Source organism: Emydura macquarii, unplaced genomic scaffold, assembly GCF_026122565.2.
Source record: "Emydura macquarii macquarii isolate MOO-44397 ecotype Brisbane River unplaced genomic scaffold, CSIRO-AGI_Emac_v2 contig_480, whole genome shotgun sequence".
Lineage (NCBI taxonomy): Eukaryota > Metazoa > Chordata > Testudines > Chelidae > Emydura > Emydura macquarii.
Window position 1 is genome coordinate 10,683,555 of NW_027130617.1, and position 13,226 is coordinate 10,696,780.

Genomic DNA, 13,226 nt, shown 5'->3' on the forward strand with positions numbered 1-13,226 from the left:
TTGGCAGAAAGAAGGGACTGAGGGGCCCATATACCGCAGCATGCGCACAGAGTTCCAGGGGGCACCAGAGCCGACCCTACGGGGTCTGCTAAGAGGAAAAAAGTTCCGGGAACCATTCACGGTGGCGTGCATTCACCTATATTGGAATGGACATGAGCAACTCATCTCAAAGAACAACAGTTACTGGTAAGTAACCTTGTTTTTTATTTTTAAAACCTTTCAAGGTTCTAATTTCTCCATAAACGTGGGTATATCTCAATAATCAATAAAACTTTACTGCTGTTTCCCATCACTGTTTATGAAGGTCCCAGTCCTACCACAAAACATGCAGTGTATGTAAATGAAAATAACTTATGTACTCTCTATTTCCAGCATATGCCAATTTACAGTGCACAATTGTGTTCTATTTCCAGTGTTCAAAGGGTAGCAAAATAAGTAGAAAATACAGCTGACATGAGTATCTCCAGAAGTGTACTGCTTCCACATATGATCATGCATATTTCTGCTACTCAAGCAGTTAAAGGAAATGAAACACTTCCATTCTGCATAGTGCCCTCAAAAATGTTATAGTGCGGCCAGCTTGGTAATCGGAATTAACAGTACCTCTTAATATAACTATCTCTGCATTCACTATTGATAATTAGACCTCTGGGACTTGTAATATATTTAATTGTTATTTTATGTAGTGTCCAATTTCACATGTAAGTGCCATATTCTGTAATTAAATATTTTTGAAATTGAGGATGTTAAAAAACAGGATACTTAATTACAGTTGAAAGTAAAAAATGCCAGAAAACACACAAGAAGCCCCAAATCTTGTCTCCATGTACCTATCCACTGCTACTTTGAATGTATGAGATTTTGCACATTAATCTGCTAAAGTGCAGGTGGTGCTGTCTTTGGTCCTAGACCTCCTGAGGTATATAGGAAGGGAGCCCCACTTCCAAACACTTTAAGAAGAATACTCCATGTATTCTACAGCATCTTAACCCTAAATTCTGCAACAAAACTCCCAGGTCTCTGCAGCACTTTGGTGAAGCAAATTGAAAAATCTATAACAGGTTCAGGTATTATTAATAATAATAATAATTAATAATTTTATGTATTTGGTAAATTAAAAATAGTGTTTAGTAAATTAAATATGAAAATAATACAATCAATCCAGTATCTTTTATTATGTATCTTGATATTAAATTTAGTTTATTATACTTTGTCAAATTTTCACTTTTCATTCATTCATTCATTCAAAATGCATTGAAAATGCATAACTTCATTGTAGAACCTATCTGGAGAAAGCTAGAGGTATAGACAGCTGGGTAGGGGATTTGGGGCTCTTGGCACTCAGAAAACTGAGAGAGTGAGTTTGGGTTTATTGCAACTGGGTGGGAGGCTTTTGATACTAGGGAAGATGACACATCTCTTTTTTCCATTCCCTTATTTTGGACAGGCGGAAGGTGTCTTTAAATGTTGGGGGGCGGTGGATTGAATTTATCATTTTTCTCCCATCAACCCTTACTAGTAATTTCCTGCCACACTGTGCACAGTTTGCCACTGCATTCAATAACTATGGATGGGTACATTAGTCTGACATTTCTGCTCAAATGATCAGTGGTAAAATAGGTAACACTCTTAACTTTTAAATCATCATCATCATCCTTCTAAGTAAACGCCACATTGAGATGAATTTTAACAGTTAATAGTTTTTTAGAGCTGTTGTTTTATATTTAGTTCATATTTTCAAGGTGATCTTTTCAGCCATGATTTCTTTTAAATGAAAACCACTTCACTTGAGGGTAGGATGTTCAAGAACATTTTAGAGCAGAGCAGCTACATGAAAAAAGGAACATCTGTGAAATTGCCATACTGAATTGCCATACTGAATGGGAAGCATTAGTAGCTCTGATATCAGGAGAAGAGGGCCTATGTTCTAGTAGAAGAAAAATGCAGACAGTGAATGAGAACTTCAGACAGGTGCTTAGGTACTTCTGACTCCTATTCTGAATATTTGTTTTGAGGAACCTGGAGAGTATATTAGAACAAGCCAGGGAATAGAGTCAGGTTGTAAAACTCAGTGATATTTCATATGAAGTGGAAAGTTATCATACTTGGATCATCTAGGAAACACAGATTGTGATAACAAAGACCATGGTTTTCTCTAAAGCATGTGCCTGTGAAGCCATGCACCTGGCTGACTGCCCTTGTATAGGATTCACTGGCAGCACCCAGCAGGTGCGCCAACATCTGCATAATGGGAGCTTTGATTTGAACTCCCTTTGCTCTCTCAGAGCAGGAAGAGCAAAGGGAACCCAAATCAGTACAGTACCTCTCCAGTCTGCCTGAAACTTCACAGGTAGACTGTGGCTAGAATGAATATTCCATCACTACCCTCCTAGCCTGAAGGTGGATGTGGGAGGGAGAGAGAGAATGGGAAGGGGAAAAGACGGGGGAGGCGGGAGAGAATTGGATTGGTGGTGGGGAAAGGGAACTGGAGTGGAAGAGAGGGACAGAATGGGGAGAGAGCAAGTAAAATCTTGTCTAGATTATGGAAAAATATTTTTTTAAACATGTTAGGTGACATTATAATAAATGCTTTCAAAATTAATTGTCAAAAATGTGTTAGTCTGCTGTGATTAGTTCTTAGTGGGTTGAATTTATTGGAGAAGGGAGACAGTGTGTAAGCCTAAATAGGAAGAGTGATTAAAGAGCAGATGAATGGGGTGGGGAATTAAAGAAACTGTGCTCATAAGTGTTAAACGTGCATTCAGTCAGACCATAATTCTCTCACTGGAAAAAAATTAAATCACAGGTGACTTGGAATATTCTTTATAAGGGTCACTTGTTGGAATTTGGAGTGAAGATGACTTTTTTCTTAAAATAACGTTGAGAAAAAGTAGATAGCTAACATACTCTGCTTTTTTTTTATATGTTGAACACACAGTCTTATACATGCAATTTAGTGTTTTACACCCCTGTTATAATTCCATTACAGATTTATCTTGGGAACATTCTACGACTGTAAGTGAGGACAGCCATCAGACGATGACGTCGAAGAAAAATCTTAAAGAGTCTTTAATGCATAATATAACTGATGCAGATAAAAGAAATTCTTGGTTTTCAGAGGCTTTGAATGTGAACTTTGAATTAGGAGATGAAGTTTGGGATGATTTTGATGATGACAAATTAATACATGCTAGCAGCTTTTTCACTGGTGTGGAAAGTGGAGAGGATTTAGGTAAAATTATTTTGGTGTACCAATTGTTGATAATTATCACTTTATGTACTGAATGGATAGTGCACCAAATTATCTTCTCCAAATTAACTCTTTGCCCCCATTTTGTTAAGAATAATTATAATCTAAAATTAAAATATTTAACTTAAAATCTATGGTAAACTTAATTGACCTTCTGATTTAGAATTGTTGTTTAAAGACATAGTTTTTATATAAGATTATTATAGTGTAAATATCAAAGATGGCTTTCTGCTGACCCTCATTCACAGTCTGAGTAACTTTATGTTTATTAAAGTGATCAGCAGGGAAATAGTTAACATTTTCACTTCAATTGTCAACAATTTGGTACAGTTAATTGTAGGCCTTACCAACAAATTATAGACTCTGTACCTTCTGGCCCTTTGAATCACCATGGAATTCAAAGATTTTAAGACCAACAAAGATTTTGCCTTTTTCTAGCAGGCAAGTTCTCCTGACCAAATGCTGTAAAATGACTTTGTAACTGCCGAAGATTGTTCCCTTCCTGGGGCCTGAATTACAGACACCATGTCCACCCTTTCCACATACATTATATAATCAGGTTCATGAGCCTGAATTCAGTTTTATTATTCCCTATTAAACAATCACAGTCTGAAGCAGGTTCTTCCTGATTGAGCCCATACCAATCTCACAAAGTATCTCTCACAAAGATAGATGACTGGAAGAGCCATCCACAGTACTAAATTAATACAGATTGGAAGAAGGGAAGGTTTCCTTTCTTCCTCTGCGTCTCCATGTAAAGATTTACTTTTTATGCCCATTTCTATAAGGTGCAGAGCACCTTCAAATCTTAGTGAAGTAAATGGAATTTGTAGAATTGGCCTTTTGTCAGCTCTGTACTCACTAGGGCCTGAATAGCTCTATCAGGATCTTTTCCTACCAACTGCATCTGAGGAAGTGAGCTGAAGCTCACAAAAGCTTATGCCTGCTGAAATTAAATTTGTTAGTCTTTAAAGTGCTACAGAATTCTTGTTGTTTTTGCTGTATACAGACTAACACGGCTACCCCTCTTCTGTCAGGATGCATACTTCAAGTTGGGAAAAGGATGGTTCCTGAGAATTAGGAATTGTCTTGGTCTTCCTGCTTTCTATGTTTCAATACGCAGTATGGTTTATAAAATAAAAATAAACCTTTTTTAAATTGCATATTGAATTAAGCATTCATTGTTTTCACGAGTGAATGTAATCAGATACTAAAATAAATGTACTTGCATGTATTTCCTTCTGTTGTTCTGCAGATATGTACATACTTAAGATCAATAGAAAATATATTTAAGGAGACGTCTAGTAAAAGTCTTCAAATTATCATGAAAGTAAAATGATAGATCAATTCAGATTTCATGTGATAAGTTTGTAAATATGTGAATTGGTTGGGTTTTTTATTTATGCTGCAGTGTGGATAAATATGTTAACTTTAAAATTAATCATCTTAACAAGCAAAGCATCAGAAAAAAAATGGGAGTTTTACAGTAATAAATGTTAAGTTAAACTCTTAGAATAGGCTGCATCTATGCTGACAAAAATGTGAGCTTTACTTCACCACTGGTGGTAGCAATGGCAGAAGCTGTAGTGTAGGTAGGGCTCAAGCAGGCTCAGTTTTCACCACCATTTTGTCTATCCCACTCTGAACAGAGTTGGACAATAAAATGGTAAAAACATCTGTCTAAATTACTGTTCTTCGATTAGTGTCTCTATAGGTGCTCAGTTGTAGGTGTGTCTGTGTCCCTGCACTGCTAATCAAAGAATTTTGGTAGCAGTCTCTGTTCAGCCTGCGCATGCACTGCTCCCTGCCTGTTACGAGACTAGCCAGCGTGTGGGTGAACCTCAGCAGTTTCTTCTCAACTGCCCCTGGCTAGCGATGGAGCTATAACTCTCTGTTTGTGGATTGGTAACTCCATTGTTAATTTTAGCTTCCCTTGAAGCTTTTTTATTTACTTCATTTGTATTTTATTTAGTTATGCTTAAAAGAAAAAAAAAGAGAGGAAAGAAGAAAGAGCTTGTTTTTCACCAACCCTAGTAGGGGGAGGCCCCCGGGACAAGGGTATGTCTGTCTCCCTGTACTTCAAAAAGTGCCTCAGTTGCAAGGAATCTATCCCAGTGACTGACTGACACTTGCAGTTTGTTCGCTGTCTGGGAGAGAAACTCATTCTACAAAATTGTGACTTCTGTCAACAACTGAAGCCCAGATCCAGGAAAGACCAAGAGCTAAGACTCAAACTTCTACTCATGGAGTTGGCCCTTCAACTCCTGGAGTCCCAGCAGGAACTTATCGAAACCCTCTACTTCAAAGGGAGGTGAGCCCAGAGAGATGAGCTACTCACACAAGGCCACTAAGAAAAAGGTCTGTGAGTACCTGTAGCAAGTTCCGATCAAGCTGAAAGCGATCTACCAATGGCACTGAAGCCATCTAAATTGGAAACCCAGGGCATGCATGGTACTGAGTCAACAGAGCAAGTAGGGCTGCCCAAAGACCCAATAGCACAGGCAAAGAAGCACTGATACTGCAGGAGTGTGAAAAACATAGAAGATCTGTCCCAGGGAAAGCTCCATAAGTGTCAATGTCAGCACTGGTTCCAATCTCGAGGCACCTGGCACCAATGGACCTCATTGGTGCAAGCCATTCGACGCTGACTATCACCTCTGATACTAACGCCATCTGCACCACCAGATTTCCAGTGCACGACAGATCTTTCTATGTTCGACGCAGTGGACTCACCACTATTCAGTACCATGGCCCCTATACCAAGTTCACCCAAAGCCCTGGACTTGCTGACATCTTCCTGCCAAGCACCGCCTTTCTCACTGTTGGAGTCAGAAAGTGAGCGAGAGGACATGGGTTCCTGTCGCTCACTCTTCTCACCCACCATATGGGACTCAATTTCACTATGGACATCAGGTGTATTGTCTACCTGATCCACAGCTTCTCTGGTTTGGTCCACTGTGGTACCAACCACCTGGACTCTATCCATCACAGTGGCCATACTGGAACCATTGCCAGGCTCAGAGGCAGCAAAACCTCCCATGCCTCTAGTGTGGCATATCAACAAACTAGCAGACACCCTTCTTCAGCCATGGCTTCAAGGGCTCCTGAAGCCTCTGAACAGGGAGGGGAGGAGATAGAGGCTGAGGTAGAGGAGGAAGTCATTCCTCAAGCCCACTTCTCATCTTCTGCCACTTCTGCCAGGAGGTGGATTTTCTCCTCCAAAGGGGGACTGTAGAGTGAGTGCCATCTCAACATCAAGGGAAAAGGTTCTACTCCCAGTATTTCGTACTCCCCTAGAAAAAAGGAGGATGGAAACCCATCCTCGACTTATGTCAGTTAAATATTTTTATTTACAAATCAAAATTCTTCTTGGTTATGTTGGCATCGATAATTTCTTCCCTGGAGAAAGGTGAATGGTTTGGGGCTCTTGACATAAAAGATGATTATTTTCATGTGGACATTCTCCCATCCCACAGAAGGTTCCTCAGATTTCTATTAGGACAAGAGCACTATCAGTTCAGAGTCCTTCCATTTAGGCTGACAATAGCACCAAGGTATTCATGAAGGTCTTCTCAGATGAGACAAAGCAGCTACAACTTTCTTCCCCTATCTGGATGAATGGTTCTTAACAGGAAGATCCAGCTGGGAAGTTCAGTCAGCAATCTTATCTTTGGTCCACCTTCTGGCATCCTTGGGAATCTGCATAAACAAAGAAAAGTCTTCTTTGACTCCCACAAAAATCATAGACTTTATAGGAGTGACCCTAGACTCCACTTCAGTAAGGGCATACCCTCCCTATCAACAGATTCAAAGCCATGAACAGCCTAATAAGACAAATCACCTGTAGATCTCGAACCACAGTCAAAGTCTTTCATTCCCTACTAAGCCACATAGCCTCATATACTTACATAAATTTTTTTGTAAACGTTCACTAGGCTTCACCTCCATTGCCTACAGACTTGACTTCAGTCTGTTTACTCACCAGATAGAGACAACATGAATACCAAGATAACAATCCCTGACACAGTCACTGCTTCCTTTGTATGGTGGATGAACCCAGAGAAGGTGAATGCTGGAGTCCCTTTCCTTCCACCAATATCTTCCCTCATAGACTGGGGAGCCCACATGGGCACTCACACTGCGCAAGCCAGGTGGACACCTCAGGTGGTCAGGATCAATCTCCTAGAATTAAGGGCAGTCTGACTGGTCTGCAGTGTTCTCTCAGACAGTCCTGACATGTCCAGATGATGTCGGACAACATGAAAACTGTCTTCTATATTAAAAAAAAAGAGAGAGAAGAGAAATATCTTTTGCTCTATCTAGAAGCGGTACACTTGTGGAACTTATGTATCAGGAACCACATCACACTCTTGGCAACATATCTCCCAGTTGTGCAAAACTCTCTGGCTGACAAGCTCAGCAGGCACTTCTCCACAGAATACAAGTTGGAGATAGATACACAGTTTAGTCCTGAATGAAATCTTCACTTAGTGAAGAATGCCATTCTGGGACCTGTTTGGGTGAACAAGTTCAACCTATACTGTTCCAATCAAACTGTATTGGGACTCCAAGAGTGATGCCCTTCTGTTCTGCACAGACCCAGAGGTATGCCTTTCCTGCCAACCCTCTGCTACCACAAGTTCTGGAAAAGATTTGTCATGACAAAACTATAGTCGTTCTCATCACAGCCAATTGGCCCAGACAGTTCTGGTTTCAAGGCCACCTATGAATATCAACCCATCTTCTCATCAGCATCCACCCCCTCCCAGATCTGCTAACTCAGGAGAATGGTAAGATCACACATCCTAACTGGACCTTCTGCACCTCATGGCCTAGTATTTGGATGGGCAACAGGCCAAGAGCCTTAATGTTCAAAGGCTGTTCAAATTATTCTTAGTCACAGCAGAAAGTCTCTGCCAGAAACTGCTATCCAGCTAAATGGAGACATTTCTCTACTGAAGTGCAAAATAAACAGTGATCCCCAGAATCAGGAGGCAGTCCTACTATTTTAGATGACCTCTTCACCCTTAAGACATCAGGACTGTCCAGTAGCTCTCATTCTAGGTTCTCCTTGCAGCAATCAGTGCCTTCCATTCTCCAGTAGAGGCCTATTTTATTTTTACTCCCTTGATTACAATCAGATGCTTTACGGGAATCACAAAGACCTTCCTATCAGTAGTGAAGCCAACACTGCAGTTGTTGGGACCTCACTCTTGTACTTTCGATATTTAACAGGCCACCCTTTGAACCATTGGTCATCTGGTTGATGTCCCTATCCTTGAAGATCACCTTTCTCGTTGCCATTACATCATCCAGAAGGGTGAGTGAACAGGGAGCACTTGTGGCTGATCAGCCATACACCACATTTCATAAGGAGAAGGTTTCCCTTCACTTTAAGCCAAAGTTCATCCCTAAAGAAATTTCTGAGTTTCATATAAATCAATCTATTCACTTACCTGTATTCTTTCTAAAACCTCATGTTTCCAATGAGGGAGAGGAGACTTCATTCCCTTGATGTTAGACGGGCTCTAGCTTTCTACCTGAAAAGAGTGAAACCAATCAGGAAAACGCCTAGATTTTTTGTCACAATAGTAGAGTGGTCATTGGGACAAGCATTATCTGTTCAGAGACTCTCTAAGTGGATCTCTGGCTGTATCACTTCTTATCAGTTGGCACATCTCCCTTCTCCGGAGGGAGTGGAGGGAGTGAGGGCCCACTCTACTAGAGGACAGGTAACCTCAATAAACTCTCTTCAAGTAGTACTTATACTAGATATTTGTAAGGCAGCAACCTGGAGTTCCATCCATATGTTCACAAAACATTACACCTTATTCCACGTCTCTTCTGCAGATGCAGCAGCTGGGACAGCAGTATTACAGACATCTTTATCAACTGAATCCTCTCACCCTTTTCCTATTTGAATGCTGCTTACCAGGTGTGGAATATACTTAGGGACCAGTACTTAGAGAAGAAATGGAGATTTCTTACCTGTAACTGGAGATTCTCTGTGATATGTGGTCCCTATCTGTATTCTACCACCCACCCTCTTTCCCCTCTGCTGTGGATCCTGTCTGATTCATGTAAGAGGAGGATCTCGACAGCTGTCTGTCTACCACCACCTCAGTACAGGAATGAGTAACTACACAGGCAAGGACACTACTTGCTAGAAATCTCCGCTGTCAGGTGAATGTGGTGCCTGCGTACCACATGTGGAATAGGGATAGGGACCACACATCTCAAAAAAGCCCAGTTACAGGTAAGTAACCTCCATTTCCAACTTCTCTACCTGTGGTGAATTTTTGGGTCCCATTTTTGCCAATATAAACTGTAATTGGGGGTCCATTATGCCTAGACACTGTATAAACACATAGTACAACATATACAGTCCTTGCCCTGAAGTGCTTGAAATCCAAACAGTTAAAGACAGACAAAGAGTGGGAAGGGAAGTGGAAGCACAGAGAAGTAAAGTAACTTGCTCAAAATAACACAGCAGAACTAGGAATAGAACATAGGTCTCCTGATCCCCAATTCAGGTTCCAGTCCAAGGAACCACAAGGACTATCAGTCAGTTGATCCACTGAGGTTATGGATTTACACCAGCAGAATATTTGGCCCATTCAGTTTTTTCTGTAGTGGTGCAAGACCAACACACATGGAACAGTAAGAAAGAAATAGCTTGAAATCTTTTGGAGGATATGTGACTCTTCAGGTTGACTAGCTTATTTGACTGTTTTCCTCAACATTTTTAAATTAACCCAAAACCCAAACAAACATTAAAACCTTGACAAATATTAAAGTTCCTGCCTGAGACTATGATTTCTGGAATGCCTGAAAGGATTCACAAGGATTTTTTGGCTATTTTGTGACTGTAATTTAAAATTTTCATATAGGATATGGAAACACCTGCCTTCAAAGTACAATAGAATGTAAACCACTATTCCAAAACGCAGACAGCAAAGTCACAAGTGACATGTCAAAAAAGTAAGTATAATACTAGTTATGATTCAGTTCAGTAAAAGCATTGTCTGTACTTGAGGGATATGTGTATTATTAAATTTGTACAAGAGTGTCCATGAGATTTTGGGAAAGTTTGAGGGCTAAGTCGCTGAAATACAAGCTCTAAAGTCAGAAGTTTGAACATTTAAAAAAAAAACACTTTAAATTGTTAATTTTTTAATTATTTTAAATAAACTTAGAAGTGGAGTGATAGAAATTGAAAGCAATGAACTTTGAGAAATCCACATATGCTTATGCATAAATAACTAAATTATCCAAACTTTCTACATTTTCAGTTTTTGCATGTTACGAGATAAGCCTGATGTTCATCTACAGAATTCTGTCTTTTCTACATTAAATGCACCATCGGAAATGAAATTGTCTCTACAGTATGGAAATACAAGTACTGTAAGTAAAGATATATTTATAACAGGATTTTTTGCAGTGAAGTGAAGTGATATTTTTGTGAACATGTTTGCTGTATTCGACTTACTCAGTTTTGCCATGTTCAGTTTTCTGTGGATATTTGGCTGCCTGGTGTGTCTGTTCACACAGCTTTCCACAAAAATATCTTAGTTGTTAAAATATGCATATTCAACCATTTTCAGCTTTGTATGCCCTTCGCTACAGAAAGAAATAGGACCTGAATTTCACCTATAGTCTCCATTATGCAGGAACTGATTTCAACAAGCCCAGTTGGTTTTTTAGACTTTGATTCAACAAAGCACTTAACCACATGCTGAACCTTAATTATGCTTATATCCCATTGACTAGTGTAATCTCAATTTTATATATAAAATACTTTATTTCTAGAGTTTAGAATCATACCATGGTAAGCATAGCTTTGATTGCAGGCTAATATATATATTAGAGTTTATTACAATATGGAAGTTTATCTTAAAATTAGTTATTCTTAGTCATGTTTATTTTGTAACCTTTACATTTCAGTTCAGCTTTCAAGAAAGAAAACATCCAAATCCTCCACTAGAGTTGAAAAACATAAAGTTTACTCCAAGCTCAGAAATAATCTCAGGTTCTTCTCAATTCAGTGAAAAAAGCAATTTTTTTATTTGCAACAAAGAAAGGAAAAAGGAAATTGATGTCAGGTAATAAAAATAATTTATGTATGCTGTTGTAGAGTCTGTCTTTTAAGGTACTGAGCACCTCAGGATCTTGGTCCATATGCAAAGCTCTTTATAATGAAACAAGTTTAAAAAGTTACGAGTCCTCATTTTACTAGTTGTAATTAGCTTTTCATGAAAAGAAATAGACTTTAAAATTATTTTGCAGATACAGATCTTTCCTGGCTTTACTATAAATAACATTCTAATTTCATGGTTTTTGTAATACTGTATTGTACGCAATTTAATTCTTTTGGTTTGCTTCATTTTCATTAGATATCTTTCAGACGATGAAACCAATGATGTTAAGCCTTTTCTTGGAATATTTGATGGCATTTTCTAAAACATAAACAAGATATATTGTAAGTGCTGAAGCATGTTATGCTCTCATTTCCAGAATGAAAACTTTAAAAACAGTTAGAGAATTTTTTAATAGCTGTTCATTAATAGCCATCTTTGCTACACAGACTAGATAATGACAAAATTGCTAGCTAGTTTATTTACAGAATTCCATGTATGTTCTATCTTTTTAAAAATTATTCAAATCTTTGTTTAGCTAACTTCCTGTTTTCAGGATTGGAACGATAAAAATATTTGAAAGTCTCTCATTAAAGGGGGTAGTTCTCAAGCTAAGCATTTTTAAAAATAAATCATATGTAATTTGAGAACAAAGATGCTATTTGTAATATGCATCTGCTCAGAAAACACGTTTCCAAGTAACTGAAATGTTGTTCACTAATAAATTTCTTATGCTATTTGTTTTTTGATGTCTGCTAGGTATCCCATTTAGAATGAATTTTTTGTAATACTAATTTTTTTGGAAACAATGAGATTTACAAATAAAAAGAAATAGAATGAATTATTTAATTTATTCTGTACTCTATATTTCTTTCTAAAGTGCTATAAATCTATAATATATTTGTCAACATTAAAACTTTGTATAGCATTTTCCATGCAAAATGTATCTCAGGATGCACCACAAGATAGTTTAAAAATATTTCCTCAAAGGATGTCTAGAAGTTGCATTTGGGTGTTGACATTGCCACTTAAACTTATAAAATGATTTCTACATACTAATGTTGGATTTAAGCATCCAGTTATAGCACCAGTGTTTGACTATTAGGCTTCCCAAATTAATATAGTTATGGAAATACATAATATTACATACAAATTTATATTAAGAAAATGTTATAGTTGCACTGTTAAACACTCAAACGTAAGGAAATACCATTGTTTTGGTTTTGCATTTTTGATTTTCTTATCCTCCATAATATTCAGTTTAGAAAGTGTTGGGTGAATAAATCAGAACAGACAATGAGTTAGAAAACACAGTCAAGACAAGCAAACAGAAGCTACACAATTGAAAATTAGAATGCAAAAATACACCCCATTTTGACAAACTGGATTTGGTTCTATAATATGTTGAGCACTCTGTGAGTTGACAACTTCAGTGGGAGTTGATGGTGTTTAGTGCCTAACCAAAATGAGCGGTATTTCTAATCCCCCCCCCCCCCCCCTCAAAATAATTTATCTTTCCTCTCCTGTTGGTTGTTTTGGCCACATTTGCACATTGAGTGAGATATTTACATTGAGTTGTCTTCATTGAGGCCTAGATCTTAGTTTTTTTGTAGGTTGGAAAGTGCTTTAAATTAGTATTGTCAATTTAGATTTATTATGTAATAAGTTTTTAGTTTTGATTGTACACGCAACTACAGATCGTGATAGCAAATTATTGTAACTGAATTTTTTAGAAATCAGCATTTTATGGAATTATGGTAACCTTCCTTTTTATGAGACCGTCAACAGTAAGAGAAGACAAAAGAGCTAAAAACACATATTACATGATAAATCTATATTGA

At 38.2% G+C, this 13,226-nt stretch overlaps 1 protein-coding gene across 1 annotated transcript in view; it reads left to right on the forward strand.

The window, feature by feature from the left end:
* Positions 1 to 11,370, forward strand: part of HFM1 (helicase for meiosis 1) — a 72,486-nt gene extending 61,116 nt beyond the window's left edge. Inside the window, exons 28-31 of the mRNA XM_067538255.1 lie at positions 2,990 to 3,232; positions 10,141 to 10,231; positions 10,543 to 10,654; positions 11,195 to 11,370. Of these exons, the coding sequence (XP_067394356.1) occupies positions 2,990 to 3,232; positions 10,141 to 10,231; positions 10,543 to 10,654; positions 11,195 to 11,356 (608 nt within the window). The 3' untranslated portion in view covers positions 11,357 to 11,370. The remainder of the gene's footprint in view (positions 1 to 2,989; positions 3,233 to 10,140; positions 10,232 to 10,542; positions 10,655 to 11,194) is intronic.
* Positions 11,371 to 13,226: the final 1,856 nt, after the last annotated feature.